Here is a 10,693-nt window from a genome sequence, read left to right on the forward strand (position 1 = left end):
GCGATGATCAACAGTATAGTCCACAACAGACAGATGTATTGTGCTTAAGTGTATATAGAGTTTTGCAAATGTCAATGCAGATCGGACAAAAGCATGTTAGTGACTGTAAAAAAATGTGCATTAAAACATTAATTAAAAAACTGTAATGTAATATTCATGTATCATGAATGTATCATTACACACAAACAGCTTGTAAGCGAGGCTAAATAAACCAAAGGGTTAACAAATAAATTAAGTGCTTAGCATGCATCATTTGTGATATTCATCCTTGTGCATTTCTACTTAAAGCATACATCCAGTCCCTTACCGTGGTAGAGGCTCCAAATTAATCCATTTTAACATTCAAATGAAAAGCAGAACCAATCCTTTACAATGAAGTGTGATTGGGTGATGTTTTAGGAGGTGCATTTCTTCATTTGGTCAATTACCTGAACTAGCAAACGTGCCAATATATTTGAAGTATATATGAAATATATTTTAAATATATTTTATATTTAATTCTATTTTATATAAATATATTTTAATGTATAAAGCTCATCCAGCATAGAAATACAATAAAATATTTATATTTTACTTATGCAAGATATATACATATTATTAATATTACAATTTTACAGCTCCGCATGTAAAATCAGTGAGAATTAGGTCAGAGAATGTCTCTAGAGTTGAGATTCTATCAGACCACCAGAGGGCGTTCAGGAGCGAGTCCAAAACGAATGGGCTCATATGGTGCAACTGAGCAAAATCAAGAGTTTATATCATTTTAATCAAGTTTAATCAGTTTAATCAAGATCATTTTAACCTGAAAATACACCAATTTCTCATCACAGAACAGTATCAGATGTTTCAGTACCGAACTCATAACTTTGTAACTTATTCAAAAGACTTTTTAACTCAGTGATCTGACTGTAACTCCAGCATCAGCTCACCTACTAGTCAATCAGCTCACAGTAGCAGTAATGTTAAAGCGCCTCTACTGCTTCAAACTCGTTTGCTGTAGAAAAAAGTACAAATACAGGTACAGATTCTTTGGTTTTTAGCAAATTATTTTTTATAATTTCTCAAATTAGAGGAATATACTAAACAAGTCTATTATTATTTATAATTTGTGTGTATTGTGTTTTTATCCGTTTAACTCCGTTTGTTCCTATTCATGTTGGTCTCTCTGGCGGGCTCCCTCTAGCGGTCAGAGAGAGGAAGTGGGCGGTCTCTCTATGAACCAGCTCTGATCAGGTCTCTCATGAACACGGTCACAGTGTACAGTCTCAGCAGATTCGATTATTTATTGTGTACAAAACTACATTAAACTACATTACCGAGAAAGTAAATGCAACGGAAAACGCGGTTGAAAATGACTGGTGGGAATCATTGGGGAAACTCTATATTTTGAGGGGTGGAGACGGTGTTCGTGTAAACGCGGTGTTTGTGGAATCTGTGTTTGGGGGAAACTGGGCTGAATTTTCCCGGTTTGTTTTCAGGCGGGTTGCTGATGTTTACAGCGCGGGCTGAACAGAGAACCTCAACAGCGAATCTGCAGAGAGTCAGAGCCGCTTTATTTAATCACCATGGACGTGTAGCACCGAGCACTGCGCTGCCGTTAACTAGCTCTAACTCCAGCCTAGTTAAATACCCGGTTTATAGAGGCAGGACTAGAGACCCGCTCCTCCCGAACTGAAGATTTTCCTCTTCTGGCCTCCAGTTTGTTCCTCTGTGTAAAATGAGTCGACCCTCGAGGTTCGTTAATGTTCCTGTCCTTATCGTTTATATCAGCGATAGTTATCTAAACTAACTGGTGAGTTTAAAGTTAGATTTGAACCTGTTATGCCCTGAGTTTTTTGTGTGAAGAGTATTTCTGAAGGTTTGTGAGTCTCTGTGAATTTAGAGTTTTAAACCAGCTGATCATCTGAATCAGGTGTTTTAAGGTAAGGAAGCACCAAAAACATGCAGGGAAGAAGGAGGAGGAGGAGGTGGTCTCCAGCAGCAGAGATGAGAACCACTGTTTCATCATGATTTATCTAACAGAACTGCTCTAAGTGAACAAGCCAACGAATAATAAATAAAAGCACTGTTTTATTAAGTTTACAACAAGACTGTAAGAATATGTAAAAAGCCAAATGCACTTCTTTACATATTCTTTCACATGTACATATTTTTATTCATGACCCGGATGTAGATATTTCATGTAGTTAAACATTATACTAAAGGTAAATAAATAATCAAATCATCAAATAAGTAAGGTATCCCCTTTACAGGCCTTGGAATGTATACAGGCTCCAAGTGTAGGTGGTGGAAAAAAAAAAACTTTTTGTCTGCAGAAAAAGAGATTATTCACATAAAAAAAAATTGAGGACTGAAATCTCCTACAGGACAATCAGTAACAGGAATCAAACCCAAATTCTGCACGTTTGAAAACCGATGACATGAACTGTTTCATTCAGGAAAATACTGATTTCAAAATTAAGTTTAGGAAAGTGTCCATTTTATAATTGATATTCATTATGTTTTTTAAAGTTGCAGATTTATTCACTTTTTAAAAATGAATTTGTAGTAATGTTCCTTTTTAAACATGAAACCTTATATGTAATGCTTAAATAGAAATCCTCAAGATTTAGTAGTGTATTATCAGCAAGACAGTTGACAAAAATTCTGGCCTGTTAAGGGGCTAGATAAATAAGTAATCAACTATGGAAAGGTGTAATAACCAAAAATTGGTTTGTTGCTTGGGGGCAACATTCTGCCATAAATGGTTAAAATGTAAACTCTCATGGTATGAATGTTATGTTGTTTCTCTTTTTTCAGATGTAGGAAGACTGTTAATTATTCAGACTTCATGGATGATGATGGTAAGGCTGGTAGTAATTCCTCAAAATCCAGCATATACATATACATGTTTCCAGTGCTGTGTTAATTGTATTGATAATCATATTTATTTGTGGGCAGCAGATGAAGATTTTGCCACAGTGAGAGCTCCTCCAAGTAAAAAACATCGAGCTTCTGTTAGAGAACTTCATCATGAGACGAACATGGAAGCAAGTCATCCTGTAAAAGAAACAGGTGGTGTAACTAGTGAAGAGAGCAGAAAGAGGTATTAACAACAATGTGTTCTGTTAGATCTAGAGTAGAGTAACCTCTCACTGAAAGGTCAGCTTAAAGTAACAAAAGTATGATAATGTGTTTTTCAGGGTGTCTGTGGATGAAAAACTGTATAAGAGAGATTTGGAAGCGGCACTGAGTCTCTCCCTGCTCCAGAGTACAGAAACAGTGGAGCCACTTAATCATATCCCAGGTGTGAATATTATGACATGTTGTGTTTAGAAGTGATGGAAAGATCTTGATTGTTTAATCTGTTTAATTGTTTAATGTCTGCCTTGTTTATTATGTTAGTAAATTTATATTTTTATGCTTTTCTCTACTGAAGTTGAAGAGGATCGGCCTCCTGTGCTGACACACTGTGGTATGTATGGCAGATGCTTTTTAATGCATGATAACAGACTTTTCTTTTAACCATAATTTTATCATTTTATTGTAACGTTTCCACTTATTTTTTTCTTGTTTCTGTGGTCATCTTACATGGAAGATGTTGCATCTTCAGTCTACCCTCCACAAGATGTACCTCCCGTGCTTTCAAACTGTAGTGTGGATGTCAGCCACCTAGGTAAAGCAGTATTATTAATTATTATTAATATTATTACTTTAACTAAGTAATATTAAAGTAATTTAATCACACACAGATTGTGTAAGGCATGAAATTACAATATGATCATTTTTATATCTTGTATGAAAAGGTTTTCAATGTACCAGTATTTACTATATATTGACTTTCCAACAGTGGTATATAAAATGGTTACAATTTTATTGTTCATTTGCAGATCTGAATGCTGTTCGTTCCTGCACTGATTCAGAGAGTGACGCAGATTTCAGTGATCCTGATGAAGAAAGCGAGGATGAAGAGTACACAGTGAAGAAAAAAGTTGAAAAAAAGAAATCAAGCAACAAGGAGAAAAAAACGATGCCAAATATAGTTACAAAAAAGAGCACCCCAAAACTACCAAAAGGCAAACCTCAGTCTACAGGTTATACATCTTACTTTTATTTACATTTAATCTAAAAAAATAAAGTGAAAAAGAATGCAAAATCTTTCAATTATGGAATGTAATGTTTTTAGCATGCCCTGTTTACAGATCAGACAGATCAGTAATCCAGTGTCAGTTATGCCTAGTCCTCTCTATTGAATATGCTGTATACTTCAAGACTAGGCTTAATTTCTGTTTGGGTTAACTGCCTCCGAGTAGTACATTCACAAATACTATGTGTTTTCCACGTTGCTTGGAACATTTCTTGACATGTTCTGCAGATTCTGCCAATTATAGTATGCTTTACCTAGCCTTGATTAAGCTCAACTGAATTGTGAGCAAATATATTTCACTTAATATTAAATGCAGCTTTGGCTCTTCCCTTTTTTTTCACAGTTAGAAAGAAAGTTCTCAGTCACAGTCCAGGTGTTGCCCAGTCTGTGCTGAAGAAGACTCCCATCACTCCACCTACATCTAAACCTGTACTCTGCTCCAGTCCTCCATCAGCAGGCAGACTGCCAAAGTGGAATCCTCCTGGTAAGGCTGTACTCACATATTCACACTTCTCGTATTGGGGTTTATTTTTATTGTTGTTTTGTTTGTGTGTGTGTGTGTAGGTATATTAAATGTAATACAATGTATGCTTATTCATTGTTTGTTCTGAGGTAATTACAAAGGTAATTACAGTTTTTCTCAGTCGCTTTGATGCATTTCTCAAATCAGAATTAATATGTCACTACAGTGTAGGCATTTCTTAAAACAGTTTGTACAAAAAAGCACCACATAATAGATGAGCAGCTAATGCATATACTTTACTATGAATCCTTTGTTCATGCCCAAATGGTACATATTTATATCATTAGAATGAAAAATTCTTTAGTCATTATTGATTACGAACAAATCAGTCAACATGATTAGTGATCGTCTTTCAATTTACTCTATAAGGATCTTCTTAATGCTAATGTTTTGGTGTCTTACTGAGTATTATTTAAAAAATCTGCACTTTGTCCTGTGTATCATAAATCAATTTCAGCAGTACAAAATTACACATTACTTTGTATGAGAGCCTGAAATTGTACAGAATTCACATTTATCATTGTACTGTTCACACAGTAATTTATTGACCGATCATGCCGTTGTACCACAGGTGTATGGTTTGCTTTATTCCAGTTCCTTTATGTTACATTCCAGAATAAACAACATGAGTTTTAGGAATTACATTCATTATTATTCTGGACAAGATACAGTTGTGTAAACATATCTGATGTTCATTTCTAAAATCACAGATAACAGATAACACTTGTGATGTCCATACACTACATGACTTTGAAAAGACTTAAAAAAGAATTAAGTCTGACACCCTCCCACATCTAACGACAAGTCACAGACTAAGATTTTACAAAGACTGGGGATCACTAACTGCAGGACTACAACTAGACACTTTCTAAGATTATTTCCCATCATGCATCTGTTCGAGTTTACATACAATAACTATTTCATATTAAGTAACAAATAATGCATATATCAATACTGTGATTTATCAGACTTTTGTCCCCATTAACAGTTAATTTTTCATTCATTTTTTATATATATACAGGCGATAAGTTTGGACACACCTTCTTTTTTTAATGTGTTTTCTTTATTTTAATGACTATTTACATTGTAGATTCTCACTAAAGGCATCAAAGTGAACACATGTGAAGTTATGTTCTTAACAAAAAAAAAAGTTAATTGTCCCATTTCAGGTGACTACCTCAAAGTGTGCAAAGCAGTAATCAGAGCAAATGTTTTTATTTACAGTTATTATTATTTCAGAATAAAGGAAACAAACATTTTACTAATGCAGGATGACTGTATGTGTGTTATTAAAACCAGATTAAATCAAAGTTATGATGCAATGTGCAAATGTGTTTATTAATTTCTCAATAACATTCAGCCAGTCTCCAAGAAAATGCATCCTTTCTTAAATCTGGTTACATAAATATTACTTTTTATGATAGATTTAATCTGTATTTCAATCTTTGTAGCAAAAACATAAACACATAATTCGGAAAACATAGCTTTAACAAGTTTATAATTATTATATTTTTTATTTAAAGCTTGTGGCAAGTTGCTGGGCAGGGCGCTGTGATTTGACAGTATGCAGATATTCAGACCATTTTATATGATATGGAAACAGAATAATTTTAGGAAAAATATTGGATTAAATGATCAAATAGATCCAAGTTATTATATGAACTGCCCATTCACTAAACATCTTAAAACATTGTATTAATTGTATTTTAGACCAGCTATTTTGATTTTATATAGTTTTACATATTTAAAGTAGCTCTTATATGGGCCATTCATAGACAACTGTCACACATTGCATTAATTTTGTATTATCTTTATTTCCTTTTATAGTGTACATTTAGACCTAAGCCTTATAGCTGTATATTTATAAAATTATACTTTTTTTACTTTATATTATTGGTGAAAATAAGAAATGAATAAACAGTTCCACATTGCATCATAACTTTGTTTTGATCTGGTTTTAATAACACACATACAGTCATCCTGCATCAGTAAAATGTTTGTTTTCTTTATTCATGGCTGGAATTCACTGTATTTGTCTATATTGTTGGTAAATAAGCTCTGCGAAGGACTGTGTGCGCTCTACCTACACGGCAGGCGTCTCGCGGCGGGGGAACCGACGCCACAGTCGGCTTTCCCCCACGCGCCGTGGAGACTCCATCACTACGGCACAATCTGCACACTGTACTATCTAACTGTAACACTATTGCATTATTATCAGCAGGTTATAAATGTAGTTAACAGATTATCATCACTGCACCCCTGAAACAGATCAGGAGATCTGTTTTCCCTCCAAGCTTCTTGTCTTAGTGCGCATAAAAAATGTTTGCTCGAATTACAGAAATCGGGAGGACAAATTACAGAAATCGTGAGCACGAATTAAAGAAAACGTGAGCATGAACTGTTAAATCGTTCACTCGATTTAATTATTCATTTTACCACGGCCCCTCCCAGGCTCCGTATATAGAGAAAGAGAGATCTCTGACCGGGTCAGAGCTGGAAGTCTGAACCGGAGTGTTACTGCTGGACATGAGCGCGTTCAATCATTCAGCCAGAAAACTAATCAGTGCGTTGGTCAGGGGCGGGGCAGATTACAGCGAAAGTAGGGGTAAAACTTGGTGTCTTAATTAACTTGCGTTAAAAAAATTGTAACCCGTTACTGATTCCAAATTAACAGTGCGCGTTATGTACATATTTCTTGCAAAATGCTTATTTGTTTAACTTGTTTGTATCACAAATAACACTGCACAATAAGACAAAATAAAATTATTTTAAAGTGCTACCTGTGTTTAAAATGCTGTAACTTGTGTTCTTTTTCAAATCGTTTGTAAACAGTCATGTAAGATATGTTCTTGCCTTGCGGCTTCCCGTAGCTCTCCTACAGGTTGTTGACATTGTTCTCGTCACTATTTGCGTGAGCCAAGGCTGAAAGGCTTACGATAATTTTAAACACGGTTGATTTTATCTGAACACAGGACAAGAAAAACACTAAAACTTTCAATCCCAACAACCATATTACATATCCTATTCACAACTGAACGATGACGCGACAAAAACAAATGATAATTTGGGAAACAACAGACAGTTGTACGAAATAAATTGCTGTTTCTAAAACAAATGAGAAATGGCTTCTGTGATATGCACAAGTGACTACTGTAATTTCCGGGTATTGAGCTCACCAGAATGTAAGCTGCATCTATCAATATTAAAAAAAAAAAAATCTACATGTACAGAACCACACCTATAAGACGCCCATTTAATGAAATAGGCCATGTTCACAAATGACTAAGTACCGCTGCTTTACTTTAGTTATTGCAATATAATGAACGTAAATACAAACAATTCCAGTCATGAATTAAGGAAATAAACATTTTACTAATGCAGAATGACTGACTCTGTGTTATATAAACCATATCAAGATCAAATATACTGTGAAGCATGATATGCATGTCAAAGTTATAGTACAACGTGCAATTGTGTTCATTGACTAACAACTGTACACTGTAAAATTCCAATACCTGGTCTAAAATAATAATAATACAATGTTTTAAGATGTTTATATTATAATTTATTCAATCTGAATTTATTCCAAAGTTTTTAAAATGTGTTTTAGATGTGACCAAATGTAACTGTTACATGTAGGGCATTAATATAATAATATTACACTAAACATCCATTTTATATAATTAATTTATGAGCCTAATATAAATTTATGGCAGAGTAAAAAGGGTGTTGTTAAATGTAATGTCTTTAAAACCAGGTACAAAGAAAATATAAGCTTAACAGGTAACAGCAGGATACCTCCACAAAGTACCGCAGTTCTCCTCTGAGTAAAGCACGTTTGAAGCTCAATAGCCCCTAAACAAAAAAAAACATGTATTAGCCCAGTGTTAATTATATAAGCCCAGTGTTCAAAGTCTTGTGAAAAAAAAGTAGCTGCTTATAGCCCAGTAATTACGGTAGATGTGCAGCTTAAGCAACTGGTTTTGAGAAATTCAATTCTGATGTTAAAAATGCTTCAGAACAACAAAGAAAAACTGTAAAACAGAGTTTTTGAATGTTTTTTTTACTGTCCAGGAAAAGTTTGTGTCTCAGCAGTGGGTGTAAGATAAAGTAACCGAATCTATGCTCTGGAAGAGGTGTTTGCAAACATTTGCACATACAGTGTTTAGAACTATTAAAGTGAATTGTTGGAGTTTTACTATTAAAGTTGAACTGTTGAACTAAACCCTCTGTCCTATACTCCATCTGCAGTAACAAACTAACAAACTGATGATCAATATAAATAAAGCCCATCCTAAACCTGGCTCTGTAGATCTATAACTGTGGCCAGCAACTGTGGAGCACCACTGTGCTCTCAAATGCCCTTTTCTCACAGTACTTATCTGACATCCAGTACAACTCTAAAACATTTCATATGCAGAAATTCTCAGATACACTGTCACCATGGATGCGTGAAAGGTAAATAGGAGGATTACTACATAAGGCAGGTGGATGATTTTCCACAGCCCACACCCAAAGCCATATTTGTGAAGATTGTCAAGGTCAATACTTCATACTGTAGTTGGATGACAAGCTGGACTGGTCAAAAAGCACAGACACCCTGTACAGGATGATACAGAGACCGCTTTATTTCCTGTGGAGGCTGCAGTCCTTTAACATCTGCATTTGAGTCTATTTCAGATGTTTTACCATTTTATATTTGCCAGCATTCTCTTTATTGACTTATATTATTTTATCTCTACCCATTGATGAGTGGGCATTGGGTGTACACAATTCCCACCCCTCAGATACTCATTGCAAGCCATTAAAAATGCTTGATTGCAGTTGTAGCTGCTAAAAGGTGGCACCAACCAGTTTTTAGGTTTAGTGGCAAACACTTTTTCACACAGGGCCATGTAGGAGTTTTTGTCCCTTAATAATAAAAACCTTCAAAACTGCATTTTTGTGTTTACTTGTGTTGTCCTTAACTAATATTAATTTGTTTGATAATCTGAAATATTTAAGAATGACAAACATGCAAAAAAAATAAGAAATCATGAATGGAGCAAAACAGATTTCATATATCAGAAGCTGTCTGACTGACTGTCTATAGTTAATTATGTTGTTTTAAACTGCTAAACACTACTGGATTTTTTTCATCTATCTTCTTCTATCTTATTTCTATGATTTGGACACTAAAATATTTTGTCCCTCATCAGGTATAGTAGGAAGAAGCCCCAACTCTCCAAGTGTCCAAGCGAAGTCTCCTGGACTGGGTCTACGGATAGGACTGTCTCGTCTGGCCAGAATCAAACCCCTGCACCCTAATGCAGCTGCACATTGAGTTGGTTTTGTGTAAATACTTGCTGTGTAATTTTATGTAAATATATTGCTGATATCTGTGTCTAAATACAAAGAGTTGCTTATATTAATGATACATTAATTTAAGTTTTAACATACATCCTTTGATTTTCTTTTAAATAAACTTTTGCTCTACTACATGTCGTTAAATTTTTTTTTTTACATTTGTGTTTCATATTTTGGATTTGTTTGCGCAGACTGTGCATTTATAGTTAGAGGAGTAACCAGCATGAAAACCAGAGATCTGTCTTTGGGGGAAAAACAAGCACCTGTGAAGCTGATAGAAGATGAAAAATCAATCAGAGCCAGCTATTGCACGAATATTGGCCATAGCCAGAACAAATATTTGGAATGTTCTGAAAGTCGTCACTGGTGTAATAAGTAACAAATGTTTAACGGGTAGACCATGAAAAAACACAGCAGGGCTGTAAGGGCTGTGAAGTAAGGCCCTAAAATAACTGTTAGTGACATCAGCAACAACCTCCAGGGGCAGGAGTGAGAACTTCAGGAACAAAAGTACAGAGGTTTCAGCAGAAGATGAAAACCACTAATTAGCAAGAAGAATAGAAAGGCCACTCTCAAACTCTCAATAGCCTGTGGATCTGCTTATGATCTCAGACATACCAGCTCCTCTCTAAACACAGTGGAGGTAGTGTCATGACTTGGGCATACATTATTCGGCTTGGGCTTATTCTGGGATGAGC

At 35.0% G+C, this 10,693-nt stretch overlaps 1 protein-coding gene across 4 annotated transcripts; it reads left to right on the plus strand.

Moving 5' to 3' along the window:
- The first annotated feature begins 1,245 nt into the window (after positions 1–1,245).
- rad51ap1 (RAD51 associated protein 1) lies at positions 1,246–10,129 on the plus strand. 4 transcript variants are annotated; one of them, XM_049475127.1, is made up of 9 exons: positions 1,246–1,734; positions 2,800–2,843; positions 2,941–3,085; positions 3,183–3,286; positions 3,419–3,454; positions 3,578–3,655; positions 3,870–4,073; positions 4,470–4,610; positions 9,848–10,129. In XM_049475127.1, exons 1-9 carry the CDS (start codon positions 1,718–1,720, stop codon positions 9,970–9,972), a joined length of 894 nt encoding a protein of 297 aa, XP_049331084.1. In that variant the 5' UTR covers positions 1,246–1,717; the 3' UTR covers positions 9,973–10,129. The 4 variants fall into 4 exon arrangements, with proteins under 4 accessions (XP_049331084.1, XP_049331086.1, XP_049331085.1 ...); XM_049475129.1 differs by having other exon boundaries at positions 1,247–1,792; XM_049475128.1 differs by having other exon boundaries at positions 1,247–1,734; positions 2,944–3,085.
- Positions 10,130–10,693: the final 564 nt, after the last annotated feature.

This window comes from Astyanax mexicanus, chromosome 2 (assembly GCF_023375975.1).
Source record: "Astyanax mexicanus isolate ESR-SI-001 chromosome 2, AstMex3_surface, whole genome shotgun sequence".
Classification (NCBI taxonomy): Eukaryota; Metazoa; Chordata; class Actinopteri; order Characiformes; family Acestrorhamphidae; genus Astyanax; species Astyanax mexicanus.

What these genes read in the sequence shown, in the direction of transcription:
- rad51ap1 (XM_049475127.1), top strand. An exon ending in AGACTTCATGGATGATGATG is followed by an intron (nt 2,844 to 2,940) that starts GTAAGGCTGGTA and finishes ATTTGTGGGCAG; the next exon opens with CAGATGAAGATTTTGCCACA. An exon ending in TGTGGATGTCAGCCACCTAG is followed by an intron (nt 3,656 to 3,869) that starts GTAAAGCAGTAT and finishes GTTCATTTGCAG; the next exon opens with ATCTGAATGCTGTTCGTTCC.